The 24,596-nt window shown below is 35.1% G+C and overlaps 2 protein-coding genes across 2 annotated transcripts; one reads left to right on the top strand and one right to left on the bottom strand.

Moving 5' to 3' along the window:
• Window positions 1-6,753: 6,753 nt before the first annotated feature.
• On the top strand, window positions 6,754-10,446 carry LOC116129377 (crooked neck-like protein 1). Its single transcript, XM_031415125.1, is given in 7 exon segments — window positions 6,754-7,907; window positions 8,001-8,066; window positions 8,584-8,738; window positions 8,813-9,030; window positions 9,457-9,643; window positions 9,765-9,963; window positions 10,341-10,446. Coding segments are annotated over 7 exon segments (2,085 nt in total).
• Window positions 10,447-12,091: 1,645 nt separating this feature from the next.
• On the bottom strand, window positions 12,092-23,444 carry LOC116129373 (putative elongation factor TypA-like SVR3, chloroplastic). Its single transcript, XM_031415119.1, has 14 exons — window positions 23,147-23,444; window positions 22,412-22,521; window positions 21,505-21,708; window positions 20,359-20,535; window positions 20,008-20,160; window positions 19,143-19,232; window positions 18,699-18,833; window positions 18,416-18,532; window positions 17,699-17,850; window positions 17,543-17,627; window positions 16,006-16,100; window positions 14,836-15,001; window positions 13,656-13,851; window positions 12,092-12,628 (listed from the first exon to the last, which is right to left on the bottom strand). Exons 1-14 carry the CDS (start codon window positions 23,355-23,357, stop codon window positions 12,495-12,497), a joined length of 2,025 nt encoding a protein of 674 aa, XP_031270979.1. The 5' UTR covers window positions 23,358-23,444; the 3' UTR covers window positions 12,092-12,494.
• Window positions 23,445-24,596: the final 1,152 nt, after the last annotated feature.

Raw genomic sequence — 24,596 nt, 5'->3', positions numbered from 1 at the left:
AATGCGTTAAAACTTGAATTTCGTACGATTTCACCCTTAAATCACAAAATAAATCCGCATTTCCAACACTCAACAATTGTTTTGCAAGAACAACAAGGATTGAACCAAGGCTTTGGGCCATGTGGTTCAACCAGAGTTAGGCCAAGGCGCTTGGCCGTATTATGATCATAATGTTATTGGGCCGTTAGGGGTCTAGTGTGATTTTTTACCCATATATGCCTTCCTCAGCTTGCCTCCGGAGTTGAGCGTGGTGTGTGTCTGAAGCATGATCAACTTTGAAGGCAAGCTAAGGAAGGCAAGAGCTCTAAAAGGTGAGTTTGCTAGCATACAAATTAGACCTGGCAAACGGGTAGGTCAAATGTGTACGGGCCGGGTAGACATGGGTCACGGGTAAAATGGGCATGGGTCAAATTTTTCTACAAGTTGACATATGCATGACTCGTACCTGCCCATACGGGTACGAGTACGAGTCGACCCGCGGGTCACCTGCATATAATGACATTTTCTGTAATTTTTTATGTTTGACCCAGAAAACAACTACATATTTAACTTGCTTATTTTCATACAACAAGGAAGCACAGAGGATCACAAACTGCTCCCAAAATCACGTTCAAACAATCGCTAAGGTAAACAACATACCTTACTTTCAGTCTCAGATGGCCACGGCGTCGGTGTGACAGCGACAGAGATTGGAAGATTGAGTTGCGACGAAGGCATGAGGCGACGATGGCGTGAGAGAGAGCTGCCGCTGAGAGTGACTACTGCTTCTGAGAGTGGGGCAACATCGGAGTGAGAGAGAATGAGAGTGAGAGCTGCTACTGTTCGAGTGAGGCAATGCCAGAGTGAGGGAGAATGAGAGTGAGAGCCGCTGCTGTTTAAGTGAGGCAACGTCGGAGTGAAAGAGAATGAGAGTGAGAGGAGAGTTGTAGCTATTGTTATTTCGTCATTGGCTTGGGTTTGGGAGTTGTCGTTCGTCAACGTGAGTGAGTTGTGAGCATGAGAGAGTTGAGAGTTGAGATTGAGTTTGAGAGAATGAGACTGAGTCGCATTTTTTTTTTTTTTTTTTTTTTAGTTTGAGAGTTAGGGTTTGTTAATTTGTTTTGACTTTTGAATCTAGATTAATTATTCATTTATTTTGAATTATAATTATTCAATTTTTTTTTACAAAAAAAATCAAGTGCGGGTACCCGCGAGCATTACCTGGCTCTAGACCTGGCAAAACGGGTCCACTCTATACCCGGGAAAAAAATATAGAGTGTGGGTCCTTGAAATTGAACTCGTTTTTTTTCGACCCGTACTCGGCCGACCCATATTGTCAACGGGTTAGATGGGTAAACCCGTGGGTGCCCACAGGTACCCATTTATTATTGAAAAATAAATAAATTTTTTTGAAATCCCTAATATCCTAAAAGTCTATCACTATCAATTCGACTCTCCTCCCTCCCGCCTCTCATCTCATCCCACAGACGCAACGTAACTCTTTTCTCTCACCGTCGCCATCTCCTTTCTCACAGTCTCACATCATCACACCGTCACCGACTATCCTCCCTTCCACACAAATGCAACTCTCCTCTCTCACATTGTCACCATCGTCGTCGCCATCTCCACTCTTCATTACTTTTCATTTTGAGTCCATCACACCTCCACCATTGCAAATCTGTGAGTTTTTACCAAAGATTGTATTTTTATTCATTTTTGACATCTGGGTTTTTCTTATTCCGTCAATTGCTATCTGGGTTTTGCTATTACTTTAGAATCACATGCACATTTTTTTTACCCTTACATGAGCCTTTCATTCAAGTATACAACTGTTAGTGAGCCCCCAAAAGATTCAAAAGTCTTGACATCTATGTACCCAATTGTTGATAGTCTATCCGAGGATATCACTCCTTCTCTCGATGGTCTGTCCGAGAAAGAGATGGGTGTTCTTGATGATTGGGAGAAGAAGTTTGAAGCTAAGTACCTAGTTGTTGGTCGTGTTGCTTCTTAAAGTTACATGGGTGTTGTGGGAAGGATTGTGTATGATATGAACTTGCTGGTATAGTGAATAATTGGATTAATAAAATAAACGGGGGTTGTGTGAATTTGGCTTTATTATTCTTTTTATTTTGTTTGGTTTGCAGTTGTGTGCTCTGGCCATAGTTTGCCCCATTTTGTTTGTAGGATGATTTATTTAATTCTTGCAATGAATTTGGGATCCTTGTTGGTCTATTTGGTTTACTAAGATGCCTTTGATTCTTAGTATCGGTAGGAACTGTGTGGATGCAAACTATGTGGATGCATGAATGAAAAAAAATAAAGGATGATGGAGTGAGTTTGGGATTTTTGTGCACTTTCAAAAGCTATTCCTAGGGTGAATGCTTATGTCTATGTATCTGAAGCTTGATTCTGCTGATCTCTTGGGAGGAGCTTTAGTTTCTAGGATGTATGGTTTTGTTGACTTCATGTGTATACAGCTATTAAGAGTGAATTTTGGGAGTGTAACTCTCATAATTGAAAACTATTGGGGGTGAAACAGAAAAATTAAAACCTGAAGAGAGAAAAAAGGAGCACTCGCAGGTCCACTCGTACCCGCATAGGGTAAGGTAGGGGTCCAATATTTTGGACCCGTATTGGGCCCATACCCGTGGGACCTATACTCGTGATGACTCAACCCTAACCCGACCCACCCGCCCATTTTGCTAGGTCTACCTGGCTCACCCGCAATTGTCACGGGTGGGCCGGGTATGGGTAACTTTGAAACGGGTATTTTAAAGAGATACCCATACCTGCGGCTACACGCCCTCTTTTGTCAAGTCTAATACAAATACAAAGAGATCTAATCATAAGGATTAGGATTTGGGATCTAATTATGGGGATTAAGATCAAAGAGAGATTAGAAAGTATCTTCATCGTAGGATAGAAGAGTGTGAGGGAAATCATATGTAACCGTGCCAAGGGATTGTGGAGTTAACACCTGAACCACGCTAAAATCCTTGTTCTTTATTGTTCTGATTTATCGTTTTATGTGTATGTGTTGAATCATTGTTGATGGAGATGAGTGTAGGATCAAAGCATACCACTTTAGCACCTAACAGTAGTATCAAAGCTACTTCCGCACACAACACATATAAATATCTTATGTTTCTTTTGAAGATGTCTATTTTATCTTTATTTTTGTCAAACTTAATCGAAAAACTAAGGTCCTTGGTAGACCTGGCAACGGGCGGGTACGGGTACAATTAAATTTTGCCAGTACCCGACCCGCCCGTGGAAAAAACGGATGGATCGGGTAATGCCCGCGGGTACCCGCATTTTATTTTAAAAATCATTACAAAATTAAAACCCTAAATCATTTTCCCAATTTTTCTCACACAGATCACGCCACATTTCTCTCAATCAGACAAAGAAGAATTGGAAGAGTGAAGACTGATGAAGAAGACGAAATATGAAAAAGTGGAGAAGGAGAAAAGACGAAGAAGAATTGGAGAGGGGGAGAAGAAGAAGACGAACTGAAGAAGAAGAAGACGAACTGAAGAGGAAAAAATATGCAGTGGGGAGGGAGAAAAAGATTAAAAGACAAGAAGAATTGGAGAGAGGGAGAAGAAGAAGACGAACTGAAGAAGAAGAAGAAGAAGAAATGTGAAAAAGTGGAGAGGGAGAAGAAGACAAAGAAGAATTAGAGAGAGGGAGAAGAAGAAGACGAACTGAAAAGGAAAAAATGTGCTGTAGGGAGGGAGAAAAAGACAAGAAGAATTGGACAGAGGGAAGAAGAAGACGAAGATGAAAGAGAAATACATAAATGAGAGAAAAAGCTTTAAAATAAAAAATTGAAAAAGAAAAAAATGTTAAAAAGCAAAATAAGGGGGTGACCCGCAGGTCGACCCGTACTCACATGAACGGGTACAAATTATGTATATTTTAACCTGTCGACCCGCACCTGTTTTATCCGTTATCCGTAATTGCCCGGTCCATACCCGTTCGACCCGCCCGTTTGCCAGGTCTCCTTGGTAGTTTTGGCACTTTGTTAGATCTACATATCAATTGAGCAAGCTTAAGAGGTTCGGTAGGTATTATCCTTAAATTGTTAATCTTGTTTGTATTTCTCTTTAATTTGGTGTATGTTATTATGCGTGAATTTTTTGTAAAACAATTTTTAGCTTCTGAATTTTTTTTATCTCAGTTCCAAATTTTCAAGATTTTTGGTTATCTATTTATATTTTTAGATGCCGATATATAATCTAATTTTAACCCCTGAAAAAGATACGTCCTAAATGTTTCGGAAATAACAAAAAGATCTCCTAAATTATGGAAGTTATTCATTAAATATGTGTAAGAATGAGTGACATTAAAACACTAAATTTCATATTAAATCCACCTTATTTTGAAATTTAGATAAAATATTAACAAACACTCCATAATTATAAGCTTAATTAATTAAAACTAAACAACAACGATCACAAGTTTGATTTTATTCTTCATGTATAGTAAATGGTAGATTTTCTAGTAGAGAGAAATTTCGTGATTCCTTCTACTTGAAGCACTATATAGCTTAATTAGCTGGTATCAAAGATTTTTTTTTTTTTTCAAATTATAAATTAGTGTGATCGATAATCAATATTTAAGTAATCAAGAACAATTTCTTTAATTTACAAACCCCAAACTAAGAATCAAGCTTAGCCTTGAGAATCTCAACCTCCTCATCTCTTACTTGATTGATAGCCAATTTTGCACTGTTAATATTCTTAATTACCATTAAATAATAATAATATATAATAAGTATATTCGATTTGTATTTTTGTGCGTTTAATATATATTTTAGATACAAATTAAGAACACTGATCAATTAATTAATTAATTAAGCATGTTGATTATCTTAAATTAGGGTACGATTTGAGAAAAATCTTTGAATTTATCTTAACGATTCATCTGGCTTTGCAAAATTCAGTTGTTTCTATGATTTGAACATGGACCTTTTTAGCATCAACCCCGCAAGTTTAAGAATTAATTAAAATTATTTTATTTTAATTTCTGTTTATTATATATATGTATGTATGTTTTTAGATCGATATAATTATAATTAAAAGTATATGATCGAAATGATATTGTTTTTTACTTTAAAAAAAAAAAAAATTGATATATTTTTTATTTCATTCACTTGACACTACTGCCTCTAAAATTTCAACATATTGTGATATTAGTTAATTAAATTTGATCAATGTTATAATCTTCATTATCGTAACAAAGTTCTATAATTGAGCTCCTCCTCAACTTTAGTTAGCCATATGTTTGAGTCTCTATATAAAATTGGCGGATCACATTCTTAAGAAAATTAGTTCAAGTTCAGCAAATTGGGCATTAAGAATTCCCTAAATAAAAGTAAAAATGTAATTAATTGATTAACAACGTGATACATACTAGAATTCAGATTAATAAAAGAAAAAATAACCTCATCAAACAAGCTTTGCTTCATAATGCTGATTTGTTGGCCACTGAAATTTTTCTAGACTCAAACAAGTTTTAGTTAGTGATGCAAAATGGCTGGTGACACAAGAGTAGAAGAGAATAGATGTTAAAAAAACTAACAATAAAGTTAATTAATCAAAAAATATTTCATCAAGATTAGTTTAAATTGTAGACTAGCTAAATCGGGCCCGTATGCGCGGGTAAAAAGTATAGGGTACGGCTCCATAAATTTCGGCCCGTAATTTTTTACCCGTACCCGGCCCTGCCCTGCCCTTTTTTTGACGGGTGGGCCGGGTAAACCAGCGGGTACCCGCGTAGAAATTTTTTAAAAAAGAACCTCCTCTAATTCAAACTAAACACCTCTTCTCCTCTCTCGACCATCGACTGCGACGTTCGACACTTTCCTACCAGTACCATCTCAGATCTCTCTCCATCTACAATAGATCATCTCTCCTCTCTTCGATTCGACCCTTCCTTATTCTCCGTCGCCGCCGGCCGCCGCTGCTTAGGCAAGACTCTGTCAAGCTAAATTTGACTTAACTTTTATTGTTATGTATGGATTGTTGTGTGTTCGTTAGTTTACCTTTAAGTAGATTGAGAGCACACTAAATTTGATGTGATTCGGCCATAATGGTTTACACCCAGAAATCAAACATCAGAAAAAAAGCTAATTACTGTGTATTTGTATGAAAATTGATTATAGGCTTGTTCATTGATTGTGGTAATCTTGATGAGTTGGCTTTCGTCTTTCAGGGAACCATTTTATATACAAGTAGCCAGTAATTTCCATTCTATTTGAACATTCATCTAACAATTTTTTTTTTTCAGTGAGGCTTCTTTTGCTGTTTGAATCTTTTAGAATTTGTTTGAACATACTTGAGTTTAGATTCTGAAAGAAACCCTTAACTTTCTCTCTGGGGTTTAGATACTTTTGATTTTAGGTTCGGTCTCTAGAATCTCTATACTGAAATCCTGGAATTTAGATTAATAAAAGAAAAATTAACCTCATCAAACAAGCTTTGCTTTATGGTGCTGATTTGTTGGCGCAAGAGAATATTGTTGGCCACTGACATTTTTCTTGACTCAAACAAGTTCTAGCAATAGATTAATTTAGTTAGTGATGCAAAATGGCTGGTGACAGGAGAGTAGAAGAAAATAGACGTTAAAAAGACTAACAATAAAGTTAATTAATCAACAAATGGCTGCGTTTTCTAAAACCAATGCCCAAAGCGATGCCCTTTTCCTGACTTGGCTTAAGCTTAATCGTTGTGTTCTGCGCAGGTACATTCAGCTAAAAATTTATCCGCCATGGCATCTAAAGATGCGGATCCTTCCCTGGGATACCTCACGCGCAAGGACACGGAGCTGAAACTACCGCTTCCTACTCGAGTCAAGAACAAAACCCCAGCTCCGATACAAATCACTGCTGAACAAATTTTACGTGAAGCTCGGGAACGTCAAGAGGCTGAAATCCGGCCACCTAAACAGAAAATCACTGACTCTACTGAGCTTGCTGACTATCGTCTTCGCAAGAGGAAGGAATTTGAGGATTTAATTCGTAGAGTGCGCTGGAATATTAGTGTGTGGATTAAGTATGCGCAGTGGGAGGAGTCTCAGAAAGATTTTGAGCGTGCTCGAAGTGTGTGGGAACGTGCGTCGGAAGTTGATTACCGCAACCACACTCTTTGGTTGAAGTATGCTGAGGTAGAGATGAAGAACAAGTTCATTAACAGGGTACGAAATGTTTGGGACCGTGCAGTCACATTGTTACCACGTGTGGATCAACTATGGTATAAATATATTCACATGGAAGAAATGCTTGGGAATGTTGCTGGAGCTAGGCAGATTTTTGAAAGGTGGATGAATTGGATGCCTGATCAGCAAAGGTGGTTGTCATATATAAAATTTGAGCTTCGGTATAATGAAGTTGACCGTGCTAGGCAGATTTTTGAACGGTTTGTTCAGTGCCACCCAAAAGTTACAGCATGGATTCGTTATGCCAAGTTTGAGATGAAAAATGGAGAAGTTGATCGTTCAAGGAATGTTTATGAACATGCGGTGGAGAAATTGGCAGATGACGAAGAGGCTGAGTTGTTGTTTGTTGCATTTGCAGAGTTTGAGGAGAGATGTAAGGAGACAGAGCGTGCTAGATGCATTTATAAGTTTGCATTGGATCATATACCAAAGGGCAGGGCTGAAGACTTATATAGAAAGTTTGTGGCCTTTGAGAAACAGTATGGAGATAAGGAAGGGATTGAGGATGCTATTGTGGGAAAGAGGAGGTTTTAATATGAGGATGAAGTGAGAAAGAATCCATTGAATTATGACACATGGTTTGACTACATTAGGTTAGAAGAGAGTGTAGGAAATAAGGGAAGGATTAGGGAGGTTTATGAGCGTGCCATTGCTAATGTGCCACCAGCTGAGGAGAAGAGATATTGGCAAAGATATATATACTTGTGGTAATTTTTCTAGTTGGTGTACTTTTTTTGTTTTTATTTTTTTTTTTTTTTTTTTTTTTTTTTTTTTTATTTTATTTTATTTTGTAATTTTAGGATTAATTATGCACTGTATGAGGAACTGGATGCGGAAGATATGGAACGGACAAGAGATGTGTATACGTGAGTGTATTCAACTTCTTATAACTTCTTATGTTCATAGTTTCTTTCATTGCTTTTATGCTGTGTAGGAAGTTTATTCAACTTCTTATGTTTTTCTTCAATTTCTCAAAAGGTTCTTAGAAGAATTTATACAGGAATATTTTTTTAGAAACTGCGAGAACATGTATCCTAATTAGTTCTTGGACTTTTCAAGTTTCATCTAGTTGTTTGGATCTTAGAAAGTTAATTGTTGATCAGCAGTGTGGAAGAAGTTAAACTTTACTCTTTATCTCCAAATTAACATCTTAGCCCCTGTGAAGCATTCAACCCATTAGATTTGAGCTTGCATGCCTTTGACAGTGCAATAATTTGGATGTTTTAACATATGCTTCTTTCTGAACTATGTATCTTGTAGAAGTAGTGGCAAAAAATTTTAAGTCTAAATTAAATTGTATTTCCCTGTACTGTTTGAATTGTAATTTTTCTTCTTGTTCATGGATTGAAGAAGGATTTTGACATTTAATTCTAACCTTTACAGTGAGTGCCTGAAGCTAATTCCTCATAAGAAGTTTTCCTTTGCAAAGATCTGGCTCTTGGCTGCCCAGTTTGAAATACGGCAATTAAATCTCAATGGTGCCCGGAAAATTTTAGGGAGTGCAATTGGAGAAGCTCCTAAGGACAAGGTATTTTTTTGTTGATGTCGAAGTTTGGATGAATTTGAGCTCATAAACTTGACATTTACTCACTGATTTATTTGCTGAATGCAGATATTTAAAAATACATTGAAATAGAATTGCAGCTTGGTAATATGGACCGATGCCGAAAGCTTTATGAAAAGTACTTGGAATGGTCCCCAGGGAACTGTTATGCTTGGAGCAAATTCGCAGAACTGGAGAGATCTTTGGATGAAACAGAGCGAGCTAGGGCTATTTTTGAGCTTGCAATTGCCCAGCCGGCTTTGGATATGCCTGAGTTGTTGTGGAAGGTACGTCTCTATCCATCTATGTGCTTATACCTAGTTTGTGTGCTTTTATTTTATTAGAGTACTGGACTGGATCAATATTGGCTAGACAGCAGTTAAGAATATTTGTATGTTGTTAACAATTTTATTTCATCTGTGTTGTATGGTCATTTTTGACAGTCTGTTAAGATCTATTGTCCGTACAGATATGTGATCTGCAAATTATGCTCTTATAGGTCTGTATATCATCAGAATTAAGCTTAAATACTGGTTAATTGTAGTAGTTGTATAGTCAATTGTATTAGAACACTAATCTTTGACTAGTAGCTGAACTGTTACAATGGTTTTGTTTATTCCTGTCATGTCAGAAGATGAATTGTTCACTATAAGTTTAGACATGCACATCTAAGAGAATCATGTACGATAAAATGATAATAATGTGTATTGCAGGCATATATCGACTTTGAGATATCAGAAGGTGAGTTTGACAGAATGAGAGCTCTTTATGAGAGACTCTTGGATCGTACAAAACACTTGAAGGTATGGATTAGTTATACAAAATTTGAGGCTTCTGCCATGAATGAGGATGTTGGGGGCTCAGAGTTGGCAGAAGATTTATGCATTCAGAATGCAAGGAGTAAGAGATTCTTATTCCTGAGAATGCTTATCATTTTTGTTACTTTTATCTGTTAATATGATTATTCCAAAATCTCTCACTAGTTGAATAGTTGTCTGACATCTGTCTTTATCTTCATCAGGAGTCTTTGAGAAGGCAGTTAACTATTTCAGAACGTCAGCCCCTGAATTAAAGGAAGAAAGGGCTATGTTGTTGGAAGAGTGGTTGAACATGGAGAGTAGCTTTGGTGAGCTTGGTGATGTTAGCTTAGTGCAGGCTAAGCTACCGAAGAAACTTAAGAAGAGAAGGCAAATTGTCATTGATGATGGGCTGTCAGCTGGGTATATAACCCATTCGCTCTATGCATTCTAACTAGATACTGTAATTGTTGTGGTATTTTAGGATTTACCAATTTGGTTGTATCCCATGCAAGCATTGTAGTTGTTGTGCATGATGCATTTTCAACATTCTCTTGAATCCAGAATATTGCAACATGTAGTTTCACTGAATAACTGTTGGTATTTCACTAGATCTGATTAAGCACACATGTATTCTTAGTAATGGGGACTGAAATATTTTTAAGAGTTTCTCATTTTTCTGGAAACTTATTAATTAGTTGACTAGTGGTGTGTACAAGTATGTTGTTGTCGATGTGATGTTAGTTTATAAGCTTTCCTTTGTTGTCGTCGATAACTAAGGCGAAATTTTTGATGAACAGGTATGAAGAGTACATCGACTATCTGTTCCCTGAGGAATCGCAGACTACAAATCTGAAAATATTGGAGGCTGCATACAGATGGAAGAAACAGAAGATAACTCTATAACCAAATGTTTCACATGATTTTTATTATTATATTTAAATCATAACATGAGATTATAACTTAATGTGAAGAGTCAATTTCATGTTTTGATTTAAATATATAATAATAATGATAATAATAATAATAAAAAGAGTTAAATGAATTGGGTCACATTGAGTTTGTTGGGAATTGAATTGGTTGTTAACGAGCATTGATGAAATTAAAGCTCATTTTATGAACTAAAAATACAAGAAAGAGATATAATTTCCAATGTTTTAATAACTAATCCGGGGTGAAACTCGACAAAGTTGTCAGGTCTTGGGTTGACCGGTTTAATCGGTTGGTCAAACCAGGTGACAATTTTTAAAATTAGGCAAATACACTTTTGAAAATTTTTAAAGTCCTTACAGGTTTGAAATTTAGAAAACACATCCCAATTATAAATCGGTTGGCGATTGGTTGACAATAGTGACACTTCAAATGTTACCTCAATCGTCCTTTGAGCTAATTCTTTAAAAAATCTACTCAAAATCTGGCTGAAATCGAACCGATTTTAGCCAGATCTCATCGATGCCGGTGTCGACATTCCAAGCTAGATCTTATTGACGTCGGTGTTGACAACCCTCTCCATCACCCTGAAAATACTCCCCTCTACCTTCCTACCAAAACCCACCTCACCCCACCCCCATTAGCTTGGCCAATTGCTAGAAAAAGCTGGCTATTGCTGTTGCTTTTTTCAATTTCCGGTCGATTTACTCATCGGAAAGCAACGTTGTTGCTATCATTGCACTCATCGGCACTTTTTTTTCGAAAGCCTCAACATCCCAGCCTTTAATTGTTCGTCAATCATCCTCTCAAATTCTAAGGTTTTGGGTTAATAGGAAAATGGTTAACCCGGCCCGGTGAAACTCCCAAGTCTCAGTTAAACCAGTTAAACTAACTGGGCCGGGCGGGTTTTAAAATACTGATAATTTCTTCTAGTAGGCTACCAAGTCAAGAAATTGTATTTGTATTTTGCTTAAAACATGTGGCGTTACATGAGGAGACCCATCCTTTTCAATGTAAAAATAATCAAATCAAAAGTCAACAAATAATGTGAATATTACTAACTTATTTAATTGCTAGGGGTCAATTTGAAAATGACACAAATTTCCGAGAAAAAAGGAAAACAGATGGATTCGTGGAATCAATTCCTTGGTTTAGAGTATAAGAGACACCAAATTGAATTGACCTAATTACATGTAAATCGCACTGAGGAGTGGTCGGTTTCTTCGCCTTTTCTTGTAGACTTGGTTTTTGAAAAATTGGATAATGACTTTAATTAAATAGGTGTGGTAGTCTACTGTCTTACTATCTTATTAAAGTTTCATCTTATTTATCTTATAATATCATTCTATCACAATTACGTAAGGAGATAAGGTTATACACCTATACCACTTAATACTTGATTATTTTGCTCAAATACATACAACATTTCAGGCTCTTATTGGCCTACATACCACATCTTACTTTGTGAAATCTGGGATTTTTTCTTTTATCAAAGTATGTCAAAGAGATATATATAATCATATATACACGGTTATTCGGGTGGGAACTTGTCATCCGCTTCGCCCTAAAACAAAATAAAAGAAATTGGACTGAAACCACATTAGGAAAGAAAGCCATTTTCTTTGGATTCATTATGCTAAAATTGATTCAATAATCTATAATTCAATCAATTTCGGTCATTCAAACAAGTTATTGTCTGAAAGCCCGCATTACAGTTGACTTCAAAAATCTTCAGCAGCCCATTTCCCTCTCAGTGCAATTGGCCACTGTGCATCTTTCAATGGAATTTGAACTTTCATCTTCTCATATTTCTATATACAACCAGTATAAGAAAAAGCAAAACTTGATGTATCTCAAGTTCTTCTAAAGAATTGACATATATAAAACTGCGTTGAGGCGGGAGCTTCAAATGAGCATTGTTAGATGAACCTAATTGCAGAAGTATATGGTGTTTACTATATGGGGATTACTTTTGCAATGAGAGCTCGGTTGTGAGATCCCTGCAGCATAAGATCTACAATAGTTTACCTCCCTTTTTTTGCAAATTTTGGATTTTTGCACATTCTGATACTCAAGGGAGTGACCTCCACAAGTTCATCTTCTTGAATGTACTCAATGCAATCATCCAAACTATAATCCAATGGTGTATCGAGAACCACTGTGTACAGAAAATTCTGAGTTAGTATCTGCAATAAACCAGCCTAAGATCTCTAAAGCAAGACTTGTTAAAATAACAAACTAATAAGAAGCATATGGAGAAAGCAAAAACAAGAGAAGATGAAACAATAATAAATCATGAAGAAAGCTCGAAGATCATCTGACTCAGGTCTGAGGACTACAAAAATTATCATCCTCTGGAAAGCCTTCATCAGGAAATCTGATAATCACTCTTGAAGGCACACCACATCAACCTTCTTAAACCATTCAAATTTTCATTGGAAACAGGGTTTCAATTTTCTTAAACAGTGACCTAACCACTGTTCAAATAGGAAAAAGAAAAAAAATATTATACGTGTACACATACAACATATATCTAATTAGAGCTGCTCCAGGTAGATTTCTTCACCAAGTCTTTTTTATGGTTGCATATAAAGATGAACGGGGAAAACTACTGACCTAATTATTTAGTAGTTCTTTCTTGTTTTTTATATGCATACTACAGTGAAGAAATGGAGGATCAGTCTGACTAGTTTTCAACATATGTATGACGAATATACTTCATGAATATAATTTTATAACGACTTCATGAATATAATTTTATAACGACGGTGTACATGATCTCCGGTAATAGTTGAAAAGAAAAATATTACGAAACTTAATGACTTGTAATGAGTAAATCACAAGAGATCAGAACAATTCAATTCTAAGGTTTCTTTTTGGCTATTCAATGCAAATCCTTGTTGCCAATTCAAACTTTAATCCTTTAATTTGCAGAACATAATGACGTAGCAGCTTCCTTTGACATGCTTTAGAATTCGAATTAGTGCAAGCGATAAATGATTTAAACAGCAAAACTGCTAAAATACTATCTGGCCTACTCTCATTTTTAGTATTCTGATTAAAGGTTTTACCATTTTCTTCTTAGAAAACAAAATCATATAAAAAGTGAAGTTTCATGAAAATTAAATTTGCTCAAATCTTGCTCTTGCATGATAGAAGGGTAGACATTAAAGATGCTTTTTTACCTGTCTGTTCTTTGTTGGAGCGTACATTTGTGGCTGCTTTTTTCTTACATACATTTAGGGATAAGTCACCAGACCGCTGATGGATGCCTACTATTTGACCTTTGTAAACTTCTACTCCAGGACCAATAAACATCTGCCCTCTGTCCTGTGAGCTACAGAGAGCATAAGAAGTACTTGTTCCATCCTCAAAGGCAACCTGAAAATCAGTCCAGTGATACAATTTGGGATCATTGACAGAGGCAGAAGCTCATTACCTTCTCAAAAGACATGGGATGTCCATTGCCAGAAATGTAACCACAAAAAAATTATGAGACATGACTTCTTTTTCTAACAACTCGGTTCCACACAGTATAGAATTGTCTATTTTGGGCCTAGTTCATATGATTTTGATTTTGTAGCACTCCAGACCCAATACTCTTAAGATATAACATTAGAATTTCCAAGATAGATAAGATCATGGTAGATTTAGGATCCCACATGGTATGATATTGTCTATTTTGGAAATAGATTGTATAGTTTTGCCTAACACTCAAGACTTTACACTCCTAAGGCATAATATAGAGGCCAAAATGGATGAGATAAGGGTGGTTTAGAATCCCATATTACCTGATCAAAGAGGATCACTATGACTCATTCTCATTAGTATGAGATCTTTTTGGTAATTCCAAAAGTAAAACAATGCTGGTTAGACCCAAAGCAATACAATGACTAACTCCCACAAAGTATGAAATTATTTGCTTTGGACCACATCAGTTTGGGATAATCAATCATGCAACATTCACCGAAAGACCTCATGCAAAAAAAATTAACTACACACAAGTAATCAAAATGTCTATTTATCACTTAGATTTATCAATCATGCAACATTTAAACTTTAAAATTTAAATTATAAAACACAAGCCTTATTACTAAGAAATGGACTAGGCAGTGAGCTTTTGATAAGAATTGGACTGGACAGTGGTCCTTTTGTGGGTTTGGGTAGAACTCTTCTTAGAAAACTGACTTGCCAAGGGAGGGTGCTCAAGCCTATATAAACCACATGCTCAACTCTTTCCCTCTTAATGTGGGATTCCTAACAGATAGCAACTTTTCTATAGCGTTAGACGGCAGCGCATGGCCCCACTATTGACCTATACATTCAGATTTGAGGTTAAAACATCACAGAGAAATTAGAAATTACCAATGAACCGAGATCTCTTGTATTAATTTCACCAGCCCAAGGTCCATAGCTATCAAATAGCGTATTAAGAATTGCTGTGCCGCGGGAAGCTGTCAATATTGCATTTCGCAGTCCAAGAAGACCACGGGTTGGAATCTTATACTTAAGGAAAGTTGTTCCTTCCGACCTAGTGTACAATTGAAGTCTCATTATTAGATCATTGTCACATTAAACAAGTTGCCAAAAAAAGGAAGAATAGTTACTCATACTGTACAGATATGAACAAAGCAAGGCAATAAATGCAGAAAACTATGTGCCTGTGCCACTGTCCTAGGGAAGCAGAAAGAATACGGTGTATGACCATAAATATACTAAGACGAAAGAATTTCACCAGTAATCATAATTTGAATAATGCAGTAGCAACTTGCAAATACTATTAGTCATGTATTCATTAAACATACTGTCTACTTTAGTTGACAAGTGGATATGAAATGCCTTTTCCTTTATCCATCACAGATTATTGGCAAAAGGAAAGGCAAAGGAGGAAACAGTGTAAATGTCAGCTAAAATCCAAATGAAAATGTCTGTTACCAAGAAAAATAGTTTGTCAAAGAATTTGGCCTTAATTTCGTAAAGAAAAGGGTCACAAAAGGTATCTGTCTACAGGAAGTCTTATAACGCGTTGGTTTTTCCATTAGTAACACATGGTTAAAGAGTATGCATGCATGAATGTGTCTATACACATATGTAAGTATATAAAAACTCATGCACACAAGTATAAATGTGTATATGTGAGTGCAGGTCAATCACATATCTTGTAAATTATGCATATAGTCAATCTCGTTCACATATTCTTAAGATGCGGACCTCGTTTACTGGCAGTAGTTTACGCCAACTAACACTAAACAAAAAGAAATTAGTCAGAATCTTTACTATTGAAAACTGTGAAATTTTGTCCTTTAGTATTTGTTATATATGTCTGTGTATGGTGGGGACTCGTTTAGCTATTGTGATACAATTTTTTAACACAAATTTTTCACACAAATCCTCTTTCATGGATTCAAACAATCAAATGGCTTAAAAGTTATTAACTCACATTTGTGTCAAAATTTTGTTTTAAAATAGCTTAACCCATATATATACATATAAATCTATAATAAAATAGGAGGAGTGCAAAAAAGAACTATGTACCCAACTCCCAGCATATCAAACATTTGCCCACGTCTTTTGCCAAGAAGTTCAACCACTGATCCCATATGTTCCTCCGGTACCTCCACAGTGGCAATCTACAGATGAGCATCTTGTTAGAAGTAATTTAACATGAGTTGATAACATTGTCTTTTGATCAATAAGAAGGTATTTTCTACTAAAAAGCATTAGGCAAATTCTTACCATAATTATGCCATATCATGGCTTAACATTATTTAAACTAATTATAATGTAGAACATACTGCCTTATCTGATTTTTATTATTATTTTTTTTTAAGTTTTTACGAATATCACCACCACATGCTATGTGTTGCTTTCATTGTCTTCAGTGGCGGACCAACATACATGAGAAGAGGGGCCCAGGCCCCCCTAAAATTTGAAAATTCATTACGAAACCTTTTAATTAATTACATTGTGCCCCCTTTGAAAGTGTAATTCCCTCAATATTTATCTTTGTTTCAAGTTTGAAAATATTATATATCTTACCTCTCAATTATTTGTTTTTATATCATACACTAATTTATCTTTTATTTTTCTATTTTATTTTATTAAACTATTATTATAATTCAAATAAAATCCCATGAAAGAGTTTTAATACCTATCCATAATCATGTTATTTTATTTTTTACTCTACACTTGGAACTAATTATTGATGTCAAAAAATTCTAAAAAAAAAAAATTGTAGTTTTAGTATTAAAATTTTAAATATGTTATTTTTTATAGTATTATAAAGAACTAATTATATTACATGTAATGTTTTTTATATATTGAAATTTTATGTTGCCCCCTCTCACTTAAATACCTGGCTCCGCCACTAATAGTCTTCACCCATGTGCTCACTATTGACATTATTATTGTTATTTAAAAATTATAGTTGATTTGTTCTCCGCCGTTGAATGTGCACAATAGCAAAAAAAATATCAAGTCTATATTTTGTTAAATTAAGACTCTCAAACCTACCTAAAAGCTTAAATTGATATGTAACAGTGCTAGAGAGCATTGTATCAAACTGGTTCTGACTTCAAATCCTGCACGTATAATGTTATTTGTATTTGGGTTTAGGGCATTTGTTATTTGTTCCAGTTATGATGACCAAAGCACCAAGAATAATGCTTAAACCCTAAGTGCATGTGGATTGAACACAACTATAACCACAACCACAAATAAAATCATAATCACGAACACAAAGTATTAAAATCTAATTAGTAGAATAGAGAAATTCAAGCACAAGACCATCTAGTCGAGTTCTCTCCGATACCACATTAGGAAACCACTTGAGTCACTTGACTCAAAAGTTTTAAGCTGATTAAGTAGGACAGAACAATAGTATTTAAGATCAATCATATATAAATTCTAAACCATTCATTTTGTTTAATCAATGATCTTTTAACTGCAAAGTCGTCAACTCAACAATTCTCTAAACAATCACATGCACATAGAAAAAAAGCACTCTAATCAAAAGATTACCATGGCACAATCATACCTACGTCAAATATGAAGATTCAGTTAAGAAAATCACCTCGTATGGTTCCATCAATTTGTCATCCACCTTCTTGTTAATGACTTTTGGAGGTCCCACCATAAATTCATATCCTTCTCTTCGCCTAAAACGCATAATCATTTTAGAATTTGTATGCTGAAAAGATGAAAGAGCACCAAAACACCTTGCACTTACATATTTTCTATGAGTATAGTTATATGCAAAGTACCACGCCCACTAACAATAAATGTATCAGCAGTTTCACCATCTTCAACTTTCATAGCCAAATTACGCTCAAGCTCACGGTAAAGTCGATCTCGTAAGTTCCTACTAGTGACATACTTTCCCTGAGAAGAAGCAGAATTACTTGTGACGGTAATGGCAAAACCAAGAAAAGAAGATCTGTTTTGAGTGCAAGAGCACACAACTAAACATTGCCAAGCAGGTATAAGCACAGAAGCAAATTAAAACATGTGTAGCAAAATGTTTACAAAGAGCATCTTTATATATATTTTTAAAATTTTTATAAGAAAGTTGGAAATGATATTAATATGAGTAAAAAAGAAACAAAAGTGGACATGGTGTCCACAAATGATACATAACCATCCCTAATATACAGATTCCTCTAACTATTTGCGCACTTGAGACAAAATATATATATTCTCCTCTTAATTTTTATCAAAGGATAGAGAAAAATCTCACAAATGCGATACTCACAAGATCAAAAAATATTTTAAAATATTTGTGAATGATAGAATTAAATGTGATAATCCCAAAATGACCTTGTACTTTTCTAAGTCATGCAAACGTTCATCTCTTGGCTTGCCTAGAAATATACCTTAAAGCTAAAAAAGTGAAGTGCTAGTAGGGAAAGCAATGACACAGTTGTAGAATATTCTTTAATAGACATACCTCACGGCCAACAAATGGTGAAGTATTTATAGAGAAAGCCATTTTTACAGTTGGTTCTTCCACTTTAATTGTAGGTAGTGGTTTTCCAGATATTTTATCAGCAATTGTCTCCCCAATCTGATCAAAGAGAAAAAAGTATTAAGTCATAAGATGTTTATCTAAATACAAAAAAGAAAATGAAAATTCTACAATGAAACTTTTAATACCTTGCATTTATATGAATAAAAAAACAGTAACAATAAGAGAATAACCTCAAGACCATCCAAAATCAATGAACTCTTACCTGAATATCAGCAATTCCACAAACAGCACATATATCACCAGCTTCCACAGTTTCGGCAGGAGCCCTAATGAATTTTTCGTACACAAAAAGCTCACTAACTCTTGCAAATCTACATGATTCTTCTGACGTGCACACCTAAGGAGGAAAAAAAAAAAAAAAAATCAAATGATAAGAAATATAAAAGGCAAAACATATAGTAAGAGTGAGAGAGAGACCGATGGCCTTGTTTTATCCTGTATAAAAAACGAATAAGAGATTCCCAATCTGATTTCTACAAAATGGATTTCTTTATAAGACAAAAAGATTAATTCACCAAAAAGGGTATATTAGTTCCTGTTACTACTACAAAACATTAGTAGAAATGATCAAATAGATGAATCATAATTATCTGGCACAATGAATTTCTGTTCATCTAGACAGCCTCCAGATTCAAAACATACTCACCCTCACTTCCATTCCTTTCTGCAGAACTCCTGCATGTAAGCGCCCAATAGCTATTCGTCCTTTGTGTTCATCATATTCAATGTTTGTAGCCTAAAACATGTCAAAAGTAAAGTAATCCAATTATTGTTAAAAATAAGAAAATTACAAAATAATCCAATCAGAGTCAAGACTAAACCTGAAGGGACTTTTTAAATTAAAATTACACCAAAGGACACCTGTGAGCCATAATTCAAAATGCAGTTCAGAAGAACTTAATCATCTCAAAGTTTCTATTTTCCTTGCAGGGCTATTTCACATCCTTCTACAGAACTCGAAGTGTCAAATCTTCTGGATAGGAATTATGTATGAGATTCATTTCTTTTCTCTTGATATTAAATCTATTTCTCTGGGTCTATTATTACTGCATAACACAAGTTATTTATTTTTCCTTTTCCCCCACAAAGTATTTTTTATGCCAAAAAAAGAATGAACTATATTCAATAACCATCTCTTTGTTACATTTTCTTATTTTTCTGACTTTAATTGGTTAAATCAGAGACCATATTACTCTTATGAAACCAGAAAGAAGACTGGATTCACTTAGTACACTATTTCTTTCTTCTAATTAGCCCTTTCAAATTTCATTCACACAATTCAAATTGATCAATTCTTTTCGAAAGCTCACATCTGTTTAGACAATCCTGGTTCGCATAAAGTTAATTTCACATAAAACTCAAATAACTCTATTGATGTTCAGACATATTTCGACAGTTAGCAAGCTTCTAACTCTTCTAGATTTTGAGACACCACATTAATCAGAAGAGAACATGATTAATAAGGCAGAAAATATAAAAGACAGTTAGAAAATGTTAAAACAACCACTAACCAGCATCTGTAGTGCCCCATCTTTCTCAATTCGTGGGCCAGGTATGCATCTGATTATAGACTCAAAAAGTGGCCCAAGATCATCGGCCAAATTGTCAGGAGAAAGTCCTGCCTTCCCTTGGATACCACTTGCATATATTGCTTGAAAATCACACTGCATGTGACAATAAATTTGCAATGAGATTAGACTTTTGAAGCTATTCCTTGATGAGTGAGCAGCTAGAAAACTTCAGACACATGGGACAATAAATTTGACCCAATAGTTTCCACAGTATTGACAGATCATCTTGATGTCCTGAATTTACCTATTCAAGCACTAACTATAGTTCTATTTAGGTTAACAAAATAATACCTGTTCATCTGTTGCATTTAGTTCAATAAATAGTTCAAAAGTGGAATTGATGACATAATCTGGACGAGCAGAAGGTCTATCAATCTTGTTGACAACAACTACAACAGCAAGACCAAACTCCAGAGCCTTCTTTAGAACAAATCTTGTCTGCGGCATTGGACCCTCAACAGAATCCACCTACAAAGAAAAAAGAGCCATGTCAGTTCACCATTAAGATAACTCCATGAAATAAGACTAAGCTGTACCAATTTACCAGTAGGATAACTCCACGACATTGAAAGACTTAACATTATTTGATCAAAAGACCAGTTGACTAATAAGTGAAATCTTCCAAAAGAAGATAAGCATTAAAAGGAAATCCAGATAAATGATCAAACAAGTTATATATGATAACTAGATTATGATGTTAAATTGACTTGGGTATCGACTACTCCAATTTATGTTAAGGGAAGACCATATTTCACAAAGGGCCAAATAGATGCCTAAAAGAGAGAAGCCTGAATGCAAATTTTATAAAAGAGTTAAAAAAATAAATCCACAAATTACAAGGCCATCTTGAAGACTTCACAATTTCTAGACTCCAACAGAAAGAAATAGTTAAAAAAATGGGAAGGGTTGAGAAGAAAGAAGTTTATGTGACATTAAGTTGCATAAGCATATTCATTTACAATTCCTTCAAGACCAGATGTAGATAAGATAAGGAAACAAAACATTATTGTGGAAGGTAACAGAAGTGTTTTAGGGTTAAAGAAGAAAAGGAAAACATAAACATATCAAATCAAAGAGCAGCACAAGAAGATAATCTTAAAATACATTAATTTAGCACTGACAAACTGATTTTTTTCTCTTAAAGTACAGTTTTTAACAGTTGAGGCCCGTATTCAACAGCGGGTCGAGACTGTATGGCTCAGCACTATTTGTAATATAGCTTTTCTTGCATTGATTGTGTTTGCATTCATGATGATATTTGCAAGCTTATAGCCAATAAACAAAGTTTAGATATATTTAGGTACTTCAAACACCAGTGTCTTTAAAAGTCTGAGATGCAAAAAGTTACTAATGCATTATAGGAGAACTTTTTTTGCTTTATTTTGCTCGCTTAGCTCACACATTAGCATCCAAATGAAGAAAGGTACAAAATATTACCACTAGAAGAACTCCTTCCACCATATTAAGAATGCGTTCCACTTCACCTCCAAAGTCTGAGTGGCCCGGAGTATCTATAATATTGATTTTTGTATCCTTGTAAGTAATAGATGTATTTTTGCTTAGAATTGTAATGCCCCTTTCACGCTCAAGATCATTGGAGTCCATAATCCTTTCCTGTACAAATTGGTTATCACGAAATACCTGCAAAAGGGAACAAGTATTAGAAATATTCACTGTTTTATCAACATCACTTGCCATATGGGGGAATTTTAAGATAAATAAAGACTTATTAGTGAACTTCCCAGAAATCTCAGCCAATCTGAAGTGGCCGAGATTTATAAGCTATCATCCTATTATGTTTTTGATTAAAATATAATTAATTTGGATGTCTGAATTTTTTTATCTTTAATAGTTTATAAAAGAAAAAAAAAACTCCGACTCTGCTCTCCTGTATCTCCCTGCAGAATAAATATTTTGTCACCCCATTTTCATTTATTTGTCAAAAAGGTCTGCATCTGAAGATGCTAACTACATGTTGGCAACCAAGAAGTCAGAATCTGGATTGAATGGGTAAGCACATAGTATAACTAAATCACTGTTTCAAATGTGAAACTAAATGCTGCTTTTTTTGTTTCAGAGGAGAAAAGAAATGACCTTTTTGATATTAAATTGCATTCACTCTTGAAAGAGCTCCCATGTTTAAGTAAACATGCATTATTTCATTAAGGGGCAAAAGCAAAACATTAAGCACAAAGAAAACACAATGTGCAAGCTATAACTAGAGTTTGTTAGGTAAATCATTTTTGATATGTTTACTTAATTCGTACTAATATTGCAAAAATTAATGAATACATTTTATTTGCTCACAGAAAAGCCATTTGAACATGAGTTTGTAAGGCATTACCTTAGATTGTTTCAACATTGCATCAACCAAAGTTGTCTTTCCATGATCGACATGAGCTATAATTGCTATGTTCCGTATATCACTTCTCCTCATTAACTGGCTCTTCTTCTCTACAGCAGAGTAGCAACAACCACACAGAATTATTTATGACAATCAAAAAGGTAAAACCTACATGAAATCCTTCATCAATAATTTTATACATTCAGTTATTTTCAGGGAATAAGAGAAAATTCATACAAAACACTTGATACATTCTAGCGTGTTCATTACATGAAGATTCTGAAAAAAGAAAAAAATAATATAATGGATTAAATAATTAATAATTACACTCTTGGGTGAATATTGAAGTGATTTGAGTAGAAGCGCTTTCTCTAAAAGCACTAAAAAAAAGCACTCACGAAGTCCAAAAGTACTGTAAGTGTCGAAAAGCGCTTCAACCAAACACTTCAAAATTGAAACAGAAATACTTTCAACTATTTGAAAATATTTTTACTGGTGTCAAAAGAATCAAAACTGCTCCCAAATCGACTACTATACGAATTTCACATGATATTGTACCTCGGATAAAACAGAAATTACAAAACCAAATATTCAAAAAATGATTTAACAAGCTACAAACACTCGGTGAACGTACATAATTTAGCATAACAATGAAAATTAAAAAATTAGCAGCAGAAAGACAGACATTAAACATAATTAAGCAAATAAAACAGATAAACGAAGAACGTGAATTACCGGGGGCGGTTTCGGTAGCTTCAGAAACGGAGCATCTGATTGGTCTGCGACAGCGAGTAGTTGTAGTAGTAGAACGAAGTTTGAGAGAAGTGATTGGAGACGAAGATAAGTTGAAACGAAGACGATGTTTAGTTAACAAAGTAGAGGAATAAGTCCTTCGAGGGTTAAGAATAGAGAAGGAAGAGTTGTGGAAACTAATTGCCATCTCCATTTCAGCTCTGTAAGTGTAAGTTCAACTCTCTCAAAAGGTGAGAGGGAGAGATAGAGATAAATGGAGGATTTGGCAAGTGAGGCTGTTATTGAGAGTAACGAAGGTGTAATATATATGAGGCTGCTGTTGTTGTTTTTTATTTATTTATTTTGAAATTAAATAATAGGGTTGAACGACATGTACCCACCCATAGTTTTCCGTAGAGACAATTAGATACCCAAAAAGTTTGGAAATGACAAACAGCCACTTTCCATCAAAATTTGAGTTTGAAGAAGGATAATGTGGTAATTTTGCATTCAACTGAAAAAGAAGGCCACTTTCCTCTAATTTCTATCTTTCTTTTTCTTTTCTTCAAATTTTTCTCACTATGGTGCCTCCTCCAAATACACCAAGGAGTTCACCTCCACCACCACCCGTATTTACTCCACCAACGAATTCCCCTCCTTCACCACCACCAGTGGCCAATCCACCAACAAGTTCTCCTCCACTATCAGATTCATCTCCATCACCACCATCTGATAACTCATTATAAGTTAGTTTTACTACAAGATCAGAACCCTCTCTCCACCATCTTCAAAACTTTGTTCACTTGTCTCTTTCTATTTCTTACTACACTTAAATGCCTATACATGTCTACACCATTATTTCAATCATGTATTCAAAACTATAGACTACATCTTTTTATATCTCTCTTCAATACACGATTTGCTTAACGATTTCTTGCTTATGTTTGGGAGCGAAGAGCTTTTTGGATTTGTTGTGAATAAGGATGCTAAGAATGATTGCTATGCATACAAAGCTTTTGCGACCTTTTGAATTATCTAGAAAGAGTTTTGACCTTGAGATGTATTCTGACCATCTGACATGAAAGAGAGGTTAATTAAAAAATTAAGAGTAAATACCTAGGCAACTCAGTTGTAGTTTTTCATATTCAACGGTGAAAAGAAATGGCTGAACGACTGGCCAGATCCGCAAAAGAAGAAAAAGGAGAAACGGCTGGCCAGATCTGCAAAAGAGAAGAAAAAATTGAAGAGGGAGAGAAGAAGAGAGAAAAAAGAACAGAGAAATGAGGAGGGAAAATTTTGCTGCTTTCTTTGGAGGCAGCACATCAGTGAAGAGAAAAATGTGAAGAAAATAAAAAGAAAGAAGAGAAGAGAGGTAAGTGGCCCAAAATTACCACATTGTCCTTCTTCAAACGAAATTCACTAATAGATTCTAACGGAGACTGGCTGTTTATTA

Source organism: Pistacia vera, unplaced genomic scaffold, assembly GCF_008641045.1.
Source record: "Pistacia vera cultivar Batoury unplaced genomic scaffold, PisVer_v2 Contig211, whole genome shotgun sequence".
Lineage (NCBI taxonomy): Eukaryota > Viridiplantae > Streptophyta > Magnoliopsida > Sapindales > Anacardiaceae > Pistacia > Pistacia vera.
This window is presented reverse-complemented; position numbering and strand designations above follow the sequence as displayed.